Source organism: Myxozyma melibiosi (assembly GCF_037950935.1).
Source record: "Myxozyma melibiosi strain Phaff 52-87 chromosome Unknown BZA70scaffold_10, whole genome shotgun sequence".
Taxonomy (NCBI): Eukaryota; Fungi; Ascomycota; class Lipomycetes; order Lipomycetales; family Lipomycetaceae; genus Myxozyma; species Myxozyma melibiosi.
In genome coordinates this window covers 562,497-577,437 of record NW_027042924.1, presented here as the reverse complement: position 1 = coordinate 577,437, position 14,941 = coordinate 562,497, and the positions used below count along the sequence as shown (strand labels likewise).

At 52.8% G+C, this 14,941-nt stretch overlaps 7 protein-coding genes across 7 annotated transcripts; 5 read left to right on the top strand and 2 right to left on the bottom strand.

Annotated features, from left to right (window-relative positions):
* Nucleotides 1-75: 75 nt before the first annotated feature.
* Nucleotides 76-1,548, top strand: BZA70DRAFT_282467 (uncharacterized protein; the record flags this gene model as incomplete). The annotated part of the gene is made up of 1 exon (XM_064913284.1): nt 76-1,548. A coding segment is annotated over exon 1 (1,304 nt), but the record flags the coding sequence as incomplete, so codon positions are not given.
* Nucleotides 1,549-3,206: 1,658 nt separating this feature from the next.
* On the top strand, nt 3,207-5,220 carry BZA70DRAFT_282465 (MFS multidrug transporter-like protein). Its single transcript, XM_064913283.1, has one exon. The coding sequence runs from the start codon at nt 3,503-3,505 to the stop codon at nt 5,156-5,158; it is 1,656 nt and encodes a 551-aa protein (XP_064766972.1). The 5' UTR covers nt 3,207-3,502; the 3' UTR covers nt 5,159-5,220.
* A 1,162-nt stretch (nt 5,221-6,382) lies between these two features.
* BZA70DRAFT_291020 (uncharacterized protein) lies at nt 6,383-6,936 on the top strand (the record flags this gene model as incomplete). The annotated part of the gene is made up of 2 exons (XM_064914263.1): nt 6,383-6,617; nt 6,680-6,936. 2 exons carry the CDS (start codon nt 6,383-6,385, stop codon nt 6,934-6,936), a joined length of 492 nt encoding a protein of 163 aa, XP_064766971.1.
* Nucleotides 6,937-8,142: 1,206 nt separating this feature from the next.
* BZA70DRAFT_296781 (uncharacterized protein) lies at nt 8,143-10,404 on the top strand. The gene is made up of 3 exons (XM_064914539.1): nt 8,143-8,832; nt 8,882-8,923; nt 8,982-10,404. The coding sequence occupies exons 1-3, from the start codon at nt 8,328-8,330 to the stop codon at nt 10,334-10,336; spliced, it is 1,902 nt and encodes a 633-aa protein (XP_064766970.1). The 5' UTR covers nt 8,143-8,327; the 3' UTR covers nt 10,337-10,404.
* BZA70DRAFT_282459 (Alpha/Beta hydrolase protein) lies at nt 10,405-12,238 on the top strand. Its single transcript, XM_064913282.1, has one exon. It carries the CDS (start codon nt 10,533-10,535, stop codon nt 12,186-12,188), a length of 1,656 nt encoding a protein of 551 aa, XP_064766969.1. The 5' UTR covers nt 10,405-10,532; the 3' UTR covers nt 12,189-12,238.
* BZA70DRAFT_282458 (RNA cap guanine-N2 methyltransferase-domain-containing protein) lies at nt 12,239-13,495 on the bottom strand. Its single transcript, XM_064913281.1, has 5 exons — nt 13,378-13,495; nt 13,260-13,312; nt 13,083-13,181; nt 12,646-13,014; nt 12,239-12,584 (listed from the first exon to the last, which is right to left on the bottom strand). The coding sequence occupies exons 1-5, from the start codon at nt 13,423-13,425 to the stop codon at nt 12,269-12,271; spliced, it is 885 nt and encodes a 294-aa protein (XP_064766968.1). The 5' UTR covers nt 13,426-13,495; the 3' UTR covers nt 12,239-12,268.
* A 13-nt stretch (nt 13,496-13,508) lies between these two features.
* On the bottom strand, nt 13,509-14,911 carry BZA70DRAFT_282457 (putative Golgi reassembly stacking protein). Its single transcript, XM_064913280.1, has 2 exons — nt 14,646-14,911; nt 13,509-14,581 (listed from the first exon to the last, which is right to left on the bottom strand). Exons 1-2 carry the CDS (start codon nt 14,811-14,813, stop codon nt 13,574-13,576), a joined length of 1,176 nt encoding a protein of 391 aa, XP_064766967.1. The 5' UTR covers nt 14,814-14,911; the 3' UTR covers nt 13,509-13,573.
* Between the last annotated feature and the right edge of the window lie 30 nt (nt 14,912-14,941).

The window sequence follows — 14,941 nt, the reverse complement described above, 5'->3', positions numbered from 1 at the left end:
ATTTCAGGGGTCAAAGTTGCGAAGAGGCTGTGCCGCGAGCTGATCTGATCGCGGGCGACCTCCTTTCTTTATCATCACCACAATCATCATTCTGAGATCGAACGTGCTGTCTGCGCAATAGACGAGAGATGTTTTCTGATGCTGAGCGCCAAATCATTATGGACGCGGAAGAGGCCGCGATGAGAGCAGTGCAAGACATGAGATATCGGGATAGAGGTAGGGCCGATCGAGAGATGCAGATGGCTGATCACGACTCTGAAGACGATGAAGAGGAACGGCCTCCGCGGAGACAAGCAGCTGCCTCAGGTCCAGGTGATGTGCAGGAGAAGTTTTTCAAGCGTCTTTTTCCAGGTCAACTTCGAACAGTTCGTGATCAAAGTGAAATGGTCGCTACAGCTTGGAACGATCTGAAGCAGCCTCGTCGCCGTCCTGCACGATTCAATGATTATTCTGATTCCGATGAAGATTACTATGGCGAGGAATTTAACTCCGACGACGAAGAAGAAGCAGAGCATGAGCGTCCCGACGGTGTCTTGCTACGGTACCACTACGGCTGCTGGTGGGACTACCCCCCCGCGCTCGCGAAGCACATCTACGATAGTTTCCAGGAACATCCCCGGATCTACGAGCGCTGGGATCGGAACCGCGTGGATCCGAACGGCCTGGCGCTGCGGCTGGGGGTGACGATCATGACGGAGCCGATGATTTCCTGGGTTATGCGGTACGAGCGCGAGAGGAGTGAAGTCGCGAGGCGGAAGCTGTATCCGAGCGCGGATATCTACGCGAAGTACATCGAGACCGTATCAGCCGAGGCGGCGAGGATGCGGGCGACTACGCCGGACAGGCTGCTGAAAGTGGAGTCTGATTATCCGGACGAGGTGTTGTGCGATCCTTTGATCAAGATCAGTGATGTGAAGGCCGCGGTCCGGGTCGAGAGGAAGAGTCAGGTGAGGTCGGCGATGGCTGAGATGCTTAGTATATTTGCGCGGAGGCCGAATAGGAAGGAGGCGCGGCATAGAGGGATCTGGTGGAACGATCTGATCGACGTGAACCTGAGCACGGACGACGTGTACGGAGAATTCGAGGATTTTGAGCAGGACGAGGCGTACGCGTGGCCAAGATATCCGGAGGAAGTCAAGCAAGCGTTCGGCGAGCCAGTCGAGGCGTTCTACGAGCGACTTTTGAAAGTCGCGCGGTTGTTTCGGATCGAAGAGCCGAGGATCACCGAGGCGTTTTTTCACGGCCTGCGGAAGTTTATCAGGAGTAGGCTGGAGCGGTTTCATGAGTCGAATATGAATACGGATGGGCATCTGCTGCGGCTGTTTATGGCGGCACGGCAGTTGGAGGTGCATGTGTATCAGTCGAATTTGATGAAGCGGATGGAGGAGATAAATGAGCGGGAGGAGGAGAGGGAGTGGGAGGAGGAGTTTGAGTAGGCTCATGAATGAATAGACAGGGTTGAGCAATGGGATGAATGAGCGGATGAAAGATGTGGAGGAGTTTAGTAAAGGCGCAGGGAATTGATAGCAACGAATATATACACATAAGATCTCGTATTCTTGATTCATAACAATCACATGAGCAAAGAAGAAACTAAATGACCGAACTGCGAAGGATCTGAAACGCCTCTTCGGAAGTGATATCGGTAAGCTCTTTGGAGGACATCGTCGAAGGCGAGGACACGGAGCGCTGTTTTGGCTGCGCGGACGGCGAGGCGGAGGACATGTGCAGGTTTGCGACGGCGCGGTCGAGCGCGTAGCTGCGTTGTCTGGGGCGGGAGGAGAGGGCGGAGCTGTCTGATCGGATGGAGGTTGTGGTGGAGGAGGATGTGGTTGGGGAGGAGGATGCGTCTGCGGAGACGGCGGAGCGTTTGCGGAGGTTGCCTGACATGTTGGTGTGATGTGTCTTGTATGTCTGCTGTTGTCAATGTGTCTTGTATCAATTGGATCGAGGATCGAGACAGAGTACAGGAGGAGAAGAGAAGAATAAGAAGAGAAGAAGAGAAGAGAGAGAGGAAGAAGGAAGAAGGCTTCACATTCCAGTAGGTTTCCAAGGTGTGATATGCGTCCTTGTTCCTGCTCTCGGTGCCAGTGTCAGTCTCAGCAAGCCGCCAGTGCGCAGTCAGTCAGTCAGTCAGTGCACGCCGCAGATAGCGCAGGGTAGTAGAGCTCATGTCAGATGATTGAGCAGCTAGCAAAAGAAGTGACAGATGATGCGCGATCGCTAGTGGTTTTTGGAGGGTCGAAGAGGAGGGAGATAGTGGAGGGGGTGGGATGGTGCTGGGCTAGGCTGCGGCGCGGTGCTGGCTTTGAGCCTAGAATCCAGCGTTCTTGTCGCTCAGGCTTTTTCCTTTCTTTATGTAGATATCATTTGTTTGCAGTTATAATGAAGATAGTGCAATGTGCAATTGAGGTTAAGAAAGAGATGGTGATTCTACAAGGCAACGTCGTGAGACCAATCCACTCCCGCGCGAGCCGGCACTAGAAGACACAGAAGACACAGAAGACACCTCCCTGAACCCGAGATCTAGACCCCGTTGACAGACACCGACCACCACCCTTCCACTCCGCTGGTCTGTCATCTTCACGATAGCCTGAGTTGCTCGGTGACAGCTCGGAATATGAGAGCGGATATCATAAGTTGATCTGGCTGGATTTCCTTATGTCATCAATTAAGCGAGCGAGATAGATTGAAAGTCTAAAAGCTTAATAATAGGGTTTGCTGGTAGAGTGAGTGTTGATGTAATAGATTAGTAATTGTGTAGGGTTTGGAGGGTGCCAGGGTTAATAGTGTAAGTGCTTGAGTGTTGGCTTCTCTATGGAGACGGAGATGAGATATCTCCAGGTCCGAAAGAGCGTTTAGATCTCCGCGGACTAGTCTGGTTGCGTGCTCGCTAAAGAGAGATGAGAAGGTGCAAAGGGGATGTTGCGCAGGGGAGAAGATAAGATTCGTACGGGGAGTAGCTGATGTGCAGTTGTTGTGTGTTTGTAGATGTATATTTATGTAGCTATGAATTGAGAATAGTGATACTGAAAGAATAAATACTAAACTATGAAGATGAAGAAGATGTTGAGGAATAACTAGTTATGGGAAGTGGTCATTCATCGAGGCGTCGGAAGCGGAAATTGGTCTTGTGGCCTAATTGGGAATTAAAGATAAATGCTTTTATTGTCTCTTTACAGTTATATTCTCTGCCAGTTGAATTATATTCCTACATATTCTATAGTCTATATTTTATATTCTATATTCTATATTCTGTGTTTTGTATAGTAGTATACTGTATTCATATTTTATGGTCCACACTTATATTCAGCTAAATAGAACAACAGCACCAAACCGGAGAGCGACAGCGGAACAGCCGACGCCAGCACCCTGAAAAAGCTTCGCGCGGCAAGTCCGCTTATCTCCCTGCCCACCGCCTGGATTAGTCTGTGCCTGGATTAGTCTGCGCGTTGTATAAGTATGGACGAGGACGTGCTTTGTGCTGGTGTGGATTGTAAAGATGGAGGACGAGAAGAACGTGATTGTGAGCTCGACTGAGCAGGAAGGTAGTGCACAGGATGTTGGTGAACAGAAGCCAGAAGCAAACAAAGAACTGCTCGAGGACCAGACAAATCTGCTCCCGTTCGGCCAGCTGATATCGGTCTTTGCAGCGATATGTCTCTCGCTCTTTGTGTCTTACATCGACCAGTCGTCGCTCGGAAACATGCTGCCCACAATCGGCCGCGACCTCAACGCCGAGACGACGATCTCGTGGGCGGCCACCGCGACGATGATTGCAAACACGACCTTTCAGGTGCTGTATGGCCGGTTATCAGACATCTTTGGGAGGAAGTATATTTTTCTGTCGGCGGTGCTGCTGCTGTTTGTCGCGGATTTACTCTGCGGGTTTGCAAAGACTGCCGCGCAGTTCTACGTCTTTCGCGGGTTCAGCGGTATCGCTGCGGGCGGGATTAACGCGCTCGCGATGATCCTCGTCTCGGATATCGTCACGCTGCGGCAGCGCGGCAAGTATCAGGGATTCATCGCGACCACGATCGGGATCGCAAACACGGTCGGTCCGTTTATCGCCGCGGGCCTGATCGACCACGCGAACTGGCGCGTGCTGTTTTACATTGTCGCGCCGTGTGCGCTGGTGTCGATGGTTGTCTCGTGGTTCATCGTCCCGCTCAAGTTCACGCCGGGGGATTATAAGGCCAAGATCCGGAAGGTGGACGGGCTGGGGATCCTGCTGTCGTCGATCGCGGTGATTTTCATCCTGATACCCGTGAACAGCGGCGGCGTGGAGTGGGCGTGGAACAGCGGCTTTGTGATTTCGTTTTTCGTGATTGGCGGGCTTGCTGCGGTCGGGTTTATATACGTGGAGAAGAAAGTCGCGAGGCTGCCGATGATGCCGCTGCGGTTGTTCCACAGCAAGGTGCGGGCGGCGATGTTTGTCCAGGTGTTTTTCACGGGCGCGGTGTATTACGTGCAGATCAATTTCCTGCCGGTGTATTTCCAGAACGCGCGGGGCTACTCGCGGATGTTTTCGGCGGTGATGTTGCTGGCGATGGTAGTCCCGCAGGCGGTGATGTCTACCTGCGCGGGGCTGATTATGTCGCGGACCGGCAAGTACGCGATGATTGTGCGGACGGGGTCGGTGCTGCTTGTAGCTGCGACGTCGATCCAGCTCGGGATCTACAACGACACGACGGCGTCGGGCGTGCTTGCGATTCCGCTGGTTATTCAGAGCCTGGGGATCGGGTGCACGTTCCAGCCGGTGCTGGTTGCGTTGCAGGCGAACGCGCCGAAGGCTGATCGGGCGGTGATTGTGTCGGTGCGGAATCTAGTGCGGTCGCTGGGCGCGGCGGTGGGTCTTGCGATTGCGTCAGCGCTGCTGTCGAATGTGTTGCTGGCGAACGTTCCCGAGGGGATTCCGGCGGAGATGCAGGCGGCGATGGCGAGCTCTGTGTTTGCGGTGCCGGATCTGAGCGGGAGCAGTGCGGAGCAGGTGAGGAGGGTGAGGCATGCGTATATGGTTGCGCATCGGGCGGTGTTTGCGTTTTATGTGCCGATGACGGTGGTGTCGTTTGTGCTGTCGTTTTTTGTGAAGGAGAATGGGTTGGAGAGGCAGGAGGAGAGGAGTAGTGGTAATGAGGTGAAGAAGGAGGATGTATGAGATATGATAGTAGAGTATGATGGAGTATTATTAAATAATCAAATAACTAGTATAATCAAATAACTTATTTAGCTAGTAGTAGTAGTATGGAATCGATAAGTTTACGGAAAGAGGTAATTATGACGAGGAGTGGCTGGGTGTGGCAGGGACAGAGATAGAGAATAGATTGCTTGGCGAGAGTTCAGAGAAAGCGATGATGACGATATGACAATATGACAATATGACGCCATGAGTAAGTTATAAGTGTATTAAAATAGGAATAGTTAATAGATAATTGGGGATGCAGATAAGAGAAGATGGGAGTGGAGTGGAATAGAGAGGATGGGGTGGTTGGTGTGTTGTGCATTCTATTTTGGTAAGCTTTTGCCATTGTTACCGGGCCAACGGGGGTAAACAAGTGAGTAGAGAAGAAGTAGTTCTGCAAAGAGGATATGAAGAAGAATAGAGTATATCAAGAAGATGAGTAGAATAGTTATTCTCTATTTATTCTATTACAATTACTCAAGAAAAGGCAGCTGGATGGCTGGATATCAGCGGATCGAGCAGACTATTTTTATCCGTCGAGAGAAGACGGAAGCGTTGGAGATGCGAGAAGAGAAGATGCATGTGACTCCAGATGCGGATGCTACAGTATAGTCATTACATCTGTTTCTGTTCTTATATTCTACTATCTTCTTCTTATTCTCTCTATTATCTTCTCTATACTATTACTCTTCCTTCTCTTATTGTAATCATATCTTACATAGAAGGAAGTAGACAAATATAAAACACAGCAGAACTCAAAGGCCAGAGTTTAGAGAGGCGCCGCAAACCAGTCCAGATTCGGGTTAGTGTCCTACATCAAACTCAGGCACCGAGTCGATGATGTCACCGATGGAATATCAACAGAGAGATGTTGTAGACAAAGAGATGATAGTAGAGAATATATGGCTGTTATAAGCAGAATAGCAGCCATCTTCTGTCTACTTCTTACCACTTCCTCAATAGCACCACGGCGGGGCGGGGAGTGAGACAGCCGGAGGAGGCTTGGTTATTGTCCATTGCGGGTCACAAAGTGGTCTCGCATCAAAACTATAAACTTCTTCTCTTCCTCGTCCTCTCTTCTTCTCTTCTACACCTCCTCCCTTCCTCTTCTCTTCCTCTCTTCTCTCTATCTCTATCTCTCTCTTCTCTTCTCTTCTCTTCTCTTCATCTTCATCTTCTCTCTCTCATCTTCACGCCACAATGGTCCCCGAATCAGTCGACGAGCGCATCATCGAAGAGCACCTCCTCAGAGACCGCTTCTACAACCTCGACTACACCTCCATGTCCCCTGCCTCCGCCGCAAAAGCTGCTGCCTCCGCCGCCAGAGCTGCTGCTTCTTCTTCCTTTGCGTCGTCTGTATCTGCTTTCCTTGATCAGCTGCTGGTTGTCATTGTTGCCTTCTTCATCTTGCTCGCCGTCTACGCTTTCATGAGAGGTGTGTATCTTCTTCTATCATCTACTCTACTCTCTCTCCTCTCTCTAACACAACACCAACAGGCATCCGCCGACGAAAAGACTCCTCCTCGCCCATCCTCCCCTACGCATCCTCCCCCCCCTACACCTCCTCCCCCACCTTCGCCAGCTCAACATCGACCTCCTCCTCCGCCGCCTCCTCTCCCGCCCTCTCCTCCTCCTCCCTCTTCTCCTCCTCCTCCCTCGGCGTCGGCGCTAGAGACAAATACTCAAAGCCCTCCGGCGCGTTCGAAAAGCTCTACTCGCTCATGACCTCCGAAGACCGTCTTCGCCAGGACTGAGTCGTGGTGCCAGGTCCTGGGCTCGCTCCGGCTTTGTTTGCGGTCTTTTTAAGCTTTCGGAGCCCAGACTCGCACCACACCCACATCACATCACCTCAGCACTAGTTCTTCACTCTTCACAGCTTCCTCACAGTTGGAGAGAGAGTGGATGAACAGCAGTGACTGCCGATGTTTGTTTGGGTTCTCTTCTATTTGTTGTGACGTTGTGACGTACAACAAAACAATTACTTGCGCTAATTCGGATTAGTGTTTGCTCGCCACACTCACCTGCTCACTCACATCTTACTCACACTGTTCACATTCACACTTTCTTCACATAGTATTCATATTGCTACTGCAGACAAAAGAGGAAGAGTGGTGAAGTGAATACTGCTGGATGAACATACTCTGTTGTGCATCCACGTGGACACATTACCTTTCCACATGGCTTCAGAGTTTCGCCAACCAGTACTTAGTACTCGAGTACACAAGAGCAGGCAACTGTGCGGTGTTTTGATTTCTGTACATACAAAACATAAAACCTACTCGCATCTTTAATACTGACGATGTTATGACCTGTCTTGCTTTTTTGTTGTTGCTTTTATCATCTATTGCTTGTTTATGTTTGGGTTGGTTGAGAATAGCGTTTGCATCTGCTTTTACTCTTTTTATATTTATTCACTGCTTGTTGGTTGCATACATAGCACATTGCGCATTGCTTTACGTTCGAGATATTGCCAGAGAATGGCCTAATAGTTGCATAGAGAGATTAATACATACTAATGACAAAATACGAAAATACAACTAAGAGTGACGGGTTGTTTATAAAATTCTCAAACCGGAAAGCTGATAGTGACACTGACTAAGATCTTAGTAAGTCTATTACTAATATCTTAGTAATATTAGAACTTCTCAATAGCTGTATTATATGCTGATAACAAAGATATAGCCATCACCTTACTGCAAGATATAGAAACACAACAACACAGCAACAAGAAGAAATAGAAGAAGAGACAAAGGAAGCGGGGGCGGGGCAATTGGCAAAAACCCTACCGGCTTAATGGCCGAGTCTGGCCTCCTTCACCTCCACCTTCTTATCCTCCGCATCAGCTGTGAAGATGAGATATAAGTATGAGTAGACAATAAATAGTAACTGATATATATAGTAGAAACATGTAGATAATCGTCGCAGACACTACTCTCTTCCACTGAACAGAAAGAATGAGAGATCACCAGGCCGGGTAATCAGGACCGTAAACCAGTAGACAATTTCTCCTGCCGCCAACTCAGAAGCAGAAGCAGAAGCAGAAGCAGAAGCAGATGCCCCAAAGCTGAACAGCAGCAGCAGCAACAGCCGGTTGACGCAGAGGAAGGAAGAAGAAGGATTAAAAAGAAATAGTTGCTGAGGATATATGACGACAACCATGTATGCTGGCGAGGACGATAGCGCTGGTGCTGAGAACAGCCGGCGGGATGATATAAGTGCAGGTGCAGAGCAAGGCGATGCGGTGGTTGGATTCACGGCTGTTAATTCCAGTCTGGACAGAAGAAATACAGCGAAAATGTATGTCTTAATCTTCTGTTTTTGTGCTGGGAACTACTCACTCACTTTATCATGTTCCAGAACCGACCCTGATCTTCCGCCACAACCCCACAACACCCCACCTTCCATCACAACACCGACCCCAGACACCCACCACAAATCACCACCATCCGTCAGCGCAGGCGCAGGCACAGGATCGCAGACCAGTGCGAGCGCTGGAAGCGGCAGCGGGAGTGGAAGTAATTCAGGCAGCGGCAGCGACTCGCCAGAAACAGCTGCCTCAGACACAAACTCCCACTCAAAGAACTACAAGCGCACTTCACCTACTGCGTCCTCGGCGTCGCAGTCTGCTAAGCGGAGGAAGGGATATCATGGTATGTACACTCTCATGTCGATATAGTGTTCTTTTGCTGATTTCTGTAGCCTGCATATATTGCCGAAGGTCCCATATGACTTGTGATTCAGGTATCCTACCCCTCTACTGTCTTCCCTCTCCACAACATCTCACACTAACTCCCCCCAGAACGTCCCTGCTCGCGCTGCGTGAGAAGAAATATAGGCCACCTCTGCCGCGACGAAAACCCCACCACAAGCCCCTCCGCCATCAAAGAAGAACCACAAACCACGACACCCCCCACGACCACAACCTCCCCCGACAAACCGGCATACACCTACGAAATCTCAAGCCAAGGCATAACCGCCCCTCTCTCAATCGGCAACAGCGCGCAGGCATCCCCCGAAGCCTCTGCGCCGGCGGACTGGACGGCGGCGATGATGACCGACTCGACTGTTGATTTGCTCACGAATCTGACGCCGTATCAGCAGCCGCTGTTTTACTCGGAAGGCGCGGGAAATGAGTTTTCGTCGTTGAATGATTTTTTGACGTTGATTGAGGATGTGCCTCAGGCTCACCAGGCTCACCAAGCTCAGCAACAGGCTCAGCAACAGGCTCTGCCCGAGCAGGCAGCAGCAGCAACGGGACAGGAGCTAAAGCAAGAACCAGAGCTAAAGCAAGAGCGCGAGCAAGAGCAGGAACCAAGATCACCAACCAACCCCGCCCGGAGCGAGACCCCGGACGTTGTTCTCCCGACCGTCCACAACCCCACGACGCTAAACCACCCCTCGCTCGAACCCCCAGCCGAGCAAAACCCGCTCTCTGCGCGCGCAAACGGCAACCTCACTCTAACAACCCCCACCCGCCCGATCCAGGTCCCCGAGACCGCAAAAGACAAGTTCTTCCTGACCGCCGCCGACCCCGCGGACGGACCGGAGCACACGCCCGAAGAACGGCTGAAGCAGGTGATCAACGCGAAGCTCGAAGCCGGTCTTTTGGCGCCGTATAACTACGTCAAGGGCTACGCGCGCCTGCAGCGGTATATGGACCGACACATGGCGGCTGCCTCGCGGCAGCGGATTCTGAAGCCGTTGTCGATCTTCCGGCCTGCGTTCCGGGCGATCGCGCAGACGCTGATTGATGTGGATTTAGTGCTGGTCGAGGAGGCGTTTGAGCGCATGCTGCTGGACTACGACCGCGTCTTCACGTCGATGGCGATTCCTGCCTGTCTGTGGCGGCGCACGGGGGAGATCTATCGGGGGAATAAGGAGTTTGCGGCGCTGGTCGAGGTGCCGGTTGAGGATCTGCGGGACGGCAAGATTGCAATCTACGAGGTTTTGAGCGAAGACTCGGCGGTGAACTACTGGGAGAAATACGGAAACATCGCGTTCGACTCGGGCCAGAAAGCGGTGCTCACGAGCTGCACTCTGCGGTCGCGCGACGGACGCACGCGCAGGTCGTGCTGCTTCAGCTTCACCATCAGACGGGACAGGTACAATATCCCGAGCTGCATCATTGGCAACTTCATCCCGATCCATCCGTGATCTGTACATTAGCACAATGTAGCGACGACAATACATTGTGAATTTCATAATAGCATGACGTAATATGTATCGTAATCTCTGACTAATCATAAAGAGCGCCGAGAGTCTGTTTGGCAACCGCTGCCTTTGCAATAACTAAACACAGAGCAGAGTCCCTGCCTCAACTCCTCGATATTCACTCAACTACAGAAAGAAGATGGAGTACCTGCTAGCAGCAGCAGCCGTGACTTCGCTCGTGATTGCGTATCTGATCCGCCGCGCACGCGCGCTGTCGCCGCTCGAGAAATCGCTGCTCGCGGATCCGCTACTCGGCGACTCGCCGCTGACTGTTCGCGACAGCGAGATCGAGACGATCGAGCACCACCTTCCCTCACGAGCAGGAACAGTACCGGTGAAGGTGCGGGTGGTGCATGTGAAGGGGACGACGACGCGGAATCCGCATCCGGCGAGACTGCCTGCGTTTGTGCTTGTGCATGGGCTGGGAGGCCAGCTTGCGCAGTTTGACGCGCTGGTTGATTTCTTTGCGTATTACGCCGACGTGCTCACGCTTGATCTTCCGGGTCACGGGGGTGCGCCTGTCGATGGCAAGTTGTCCGCGGACGTGTACACGACCCCCTCGATTGCGCGGTTGGTGGTCGAGACTGTGAATCAGAAGCTGGGGAGCGAGCGCGACGTCGTGCTGGTCGGCCACTCGCTCGGCTGCGCGGTCGTGTGCCGGATCGCGGCGTCGGGCGAGTTAATGCTCGCCGAGCGCGTGCGCGGCGTGGTTGCGATCTGTCCGCCCGCGCCGTTGAGCGCGGGCGCGAAGCGCATGCAGAAGCTCGCGCCGTGGATACCCGCGGGGGTGTTTGATGTTTTCAGGTACTCTGATCGCAAGGGCGGGTTACACTCGCCGTCGGTGTCGCGCATGCTGGGTGTGGGCGCGGGGGATGAAGATGAGGATGAGGATGAGGATCGGGTGTTGAGGCGGCGGCAGCTGCGGTGGAATTTACAAGTCAACACGGCGGTGTGGTTGCGGATGGCGGCCGGGGCGCGCGTGCCGGAGCTTGAGGATTGGCAGCGCGTGCGGGCGCCGTGCTGTTTTATCGCGGGGGAGGCGGATAAAGTGACGCATGCCGCGAACGCGGTGCAGATCGTTGACGCGATGCGGTCCGCGCGGCAGGCGGAGGGGGACGACACGGCGGTGCGGATCACGGTGATTCCGCGCGCGGGACACATGTGTCTTGTTGACCGGCACCAGTTAGTCTGCGGGATCATCAACGACTTCATCGTCGACTGCGTCGACGAGCGGTTGTCGCTCGGGTGGCAGCTCGCGGACCTGGCGACGAGGGACGATAAGTGGAGTTTGAAGAACGAGGCAAAGTGGCGGTCGATTGATGCGGTTTCGGAGGTTGTGGGCGGGGGGTCGGGCATTCGGGCGATGAAAACGCTCAGGCAGGATGACGCGGAGCAGAACCCGACGAGCTTGGAGGAACGGTATAGAGATATAACCGACATCATCGACATCTCGCGTGATCTACCGCCGTACGATCCCGCGACCTTCAAACGGATCCGCTACCACAAATTCCCCACCGTCTCCAAAATCCCGCCGTCCCGACAACAAGTCGACGAGTTCATCGCGCTAGTCGACTCGCTCGAGTACGACCCCACCACCGGCGCGCGCAACGCGAACGTGGTCGCTGTGCATTGCCATTACGGGTTCAATCGGACCGGGTTCTTGATTTGCTCGTATCTCGTGCAGAGGCTGGGCGTCCCGGTGCGGGACGCGGTCGAGTATTTTAAAGTGGCGAGGCCGCCGGGGATTAAGCATCCGCATTTCATCGACGAGCTGTATGTGAGGTATACCTTGTAGTTTTTATCGTTTTGTGTATTTTGTATTGTTTTCTGGCGTTGGTTGGTAGATTAGTTGCTTTATAATATTACTTTATATAATCAGTCTTCAATCAGGACCACGCCATAATCTTTCATCGCCGGCACCGCAAGAGCGCCTAAATACGCGCATATAGCAACACAATGCCCATCCTCATGCAGATACGACAATAATATCTTTTCTTGCTCCGAGAATCCTTTGCTGCTGCTGTCGTCGTCGTCGTCGTCGTCGTCGTCGTCAGAGGAAGAGCGGGAGTGGAAAGATGACTGCGTGTATTGGTATTCGACGATGTTGCGGAGTTGGATTATGTCTGATGTGCGTGGGATGTAGAGCGCGATGTTGGTGGTTAGTTTGTATGCTGCGTTGAGGATTTCGCTTCTGTATGTATTAGTTAGTCGCAGAATACTCAGCTGAAAAAAAGGAAAGAGGAGAGACATACACTGAATAAGGCTGCATCTTCTCAAGATCAAGAACCTCGTCGTAGCGATACCCCGGCCCCCCCCACGGCGGCGACAAAAACACGACATCAACCCGATTCTCCACTCTCCACCTCTCACTCTTCCCCGCGAAATGCTCCACAAAATCAAAGTAATCCCCCAGCACAAACTCGATCTTCTCCGCGACCCCGTACAGTTTCGCGTTGTGCATCGCGCACCGCAGCGTCGTCGCGTCCTTCTCGATCGCAATCACGCGCCGGACGCTAGCTTGCCTGGCGAAGTGGATCGCGTTCGCGCCGGTGCCGGCGAAGCCGTCGAGGATTGTGAGGGGTGAGGCGGGCGTGTGCTTTGTTACGTGGGTTGCTATGTTTCTATGACTGTTGTGTTAGCTGCTGTAGGTGATATGAGATGTAGAAGAAGAGGGAGGGAGTGAGTGTACATTGCGACGTCCTCGGGAGTGACGCTGTACCATCCTTGCTCATTGATCCAAACGCCTTCATTGAATTTCGAAAAGATCTGGTTCCTCTTCCGCCAGTACCTAAACAGACCTCATAACAACGATCAGCAAATTGCTTTTGTACAAGCTCAAATTTCAAAGAGAAGAGTAGAAACGCACTTCCACAGGTATTTTGGAATCGAGTCCTCCTCGATCAGAAGCTCGTCCGCGATCTACACCACCCAGCATAAATCAGCATCAACTCCACAAAAATCAGCACATTTCAGCTAAAACTCACGTCTTCACCGTCATCGTCGCGGGTCGCATCGCATATTTCAAACACCATCACTTGTCTGATCGAATATCAGAAAATTGTGAAGACGAGATGAGGTAGTAGGGTTTGTAGGGTTTAGGGCTATTTACAATATGAAGCTATTCACTGGTTATTACTATAAACTACTGTATATAAGAACTACTGTATATAAAAACAAGGGCTACTCGACGTCGTCCTCCGACTCGTTATTTTCCTCCTGCGCCTCCTCGCTCGCGCTTTTCCGTCTAATCTCCGAATCCTTCGGCGGCGGCGGCGGCATGCTGGCTTTACTGCTGCTGCTTGTCGGCGCGGGCGTGTCTGCTTCTTTACTAATCCGCTCCTGCTCGTCAAAGTAAGCGTCCAGCTGGCCTGCTGCCGCGCCGGGTTTGTGGTGCTTGCGGCGCATGTAGGATGGCATCACGATCTCTGAGGGCGAAGGTGGGACGCGGGATGATGCGAGGTTTTGCGGGGAGGTCGAGAGGGTGGGTGGGGGTGTTGAGGTCTTGGGTATCGGGTCTGCTGATGTCTGTGGTTCGGGGTGGGATTCAGAGGGAGCTGATGTCGAGGGGGCAGTGGAGGTAGTTGGAGCTGCGGTGCCGATCTGGGGAATCTGCGCGGAGGGATCGAAAAGATCTTCGTCTTTCGACTCCTGCTCTGGCTCTTCGTCCGCAGAGAAAATGGTCTCGCCTGGAACCGGCATCTGCTCGTTAAACGCGGGAATCTTGTGCAAAAACCCAAAGCCAATGCCACAGCCAAGCACGCCCTCGCCGCCCCAGTTCCGATCCGGCACGATCGTCGCGAGCCGGACGGTGTCGTAGTCGGCGTTATACACCCTCAGCGTGAGATCCTTGTCCACGTTCGCTTCCAGCACTTCGCCCAGCGCGTTCTCGCTCAGCAGCTTGAACCCCTCGATCCCGACTATGTAGTCCGACTCGGGGATCAACCGCGCCATGAACGCCGGGGACGCGGGCTGCACGTCGAGTACGTGGAAGACGAGGTTGCTGAGCGCGAGAGGAGCCCATTGGAGAGCCATCCCGAGCTCGACTTTGGGCGTTGTTTCGGAGATGGCGGGAAGAGAAAGCGAGAGCTCACGGAGTTGCTGGCCTTTGTAGCTGAATACTGCGAATCTGACTGATCTGCCGGCGCAGTTCTGGATCTCTTGCACGAAGGGCTCGGGGTTGCTCTCCTCCTGTAGATTCTCGAGTTAGCTCTATTTTCTCTCAACAGCAACTCACAGAAAAGAGCAAACGCACAATCTGATGCCCATTAATCCCAACAATGAAATCAAACATCGGCTCAAACCCGGCCTCCGCAGCAAGCGACCCATCAAGAATCTTAAGCACATGGAATCCAAAGGAGTTCAGCAGCGCGCTGTCGACGGCTCCGCCACGCGGGCCCTGCATCGACTGCTCGTTTCCCATCGTGTAGTTCTAAAAAGAGATAGCAAATCAAGCAATTGCAGGCACAACGACGTCTGCTCAGCTGGAAGATCAAACTGGTGATGGTCTGTGACGATGGCTTCCCGCGGACGAGACGATGACGACGACGA

What these genes read in the sequence shown, in the direction of transcription:
- BZA70DRAFT_282465 (XM_064913283.1), top strand. Translation starts at nt 3,503, where the DNA reads ATGGAGGACGAGAAGAACGTGATTGTGAGCTCGACTGAGCAGGAAGGT.
- BZA70DRAFT_296781 (XM_064914539.1), top strand. Translation starts at nt 8,328, where the DNA reads ATGACGACAACCATGTATGCTGGCGAGGACGATAGCGCTGGTGCTGAG. An exon ending in GCGGAGGAAGGGATATCATG is followed by an intron (nt 8,833 to 8,881) that starts GTATGTACACTC and finishes TGATTTCTGTAG; the next exon opens with CCTGCATATATTGCCGAAGG. An exon ending in CCATATGACTTGTGATTCAG is followed by an intron (nt 8,924 to 8,981) that starts GTATCCTACCCC and finishes AACTCCCCCCAG; the next exon opens with AACGTCCCTGCTCGCGCTGC.
- BZA70DRAFT_282459 (XM_064913282.1), top strand. Translation starts at nt 10,533, where the DNA reads ATGGAGTACCTGCTAGCAGCAGCAGCCGTGACTTCGCTCGTGATTGCG.
- BZA70DRAFT_282458 (XM_064913281.1), bottom strand. Translation starts at nt 13,425, where the DNA reads ATGGTGTTTGAAATATGCGATGCGACCCGCGACGATGACGGTGAAGAC. An exon ending in GCGACGATGACGGTGAAGAC is followed by an intron (nt 13,313 to 13,377) that starts GTGAGTTTTAGC and finishes TGGGTGGTGTAG; the next exon opens with ATCGCGGACGAGCTTCTGAT. An exon ending in ACTCCCGAGGACGTCGCAAT is followed by an intron (nt 13,015 to 13,082) that starts GTACACTCACTC and finishes CAACAGTCATAG; the next exon opens with AAACATAGCAACCCACGTAA.
- BZA70DRAFT_282457 (XM_064913280.1), bottom strand. Translation starts at nt 14,813, where the DNA reads ATGGGAAACGAGCAGTCGATGCAGGGCCCGCGTGGCGGAGCCGTCGAC. An exon ending in GGATTAATGGGCATCAGATT is followed by an intron (nt 14,582 to 14,645) that starts GTGCGTTTGCTC and finishes GAGAATCTACAG; the next exon opens with GAGGAGAGCAACCCCGAGCC.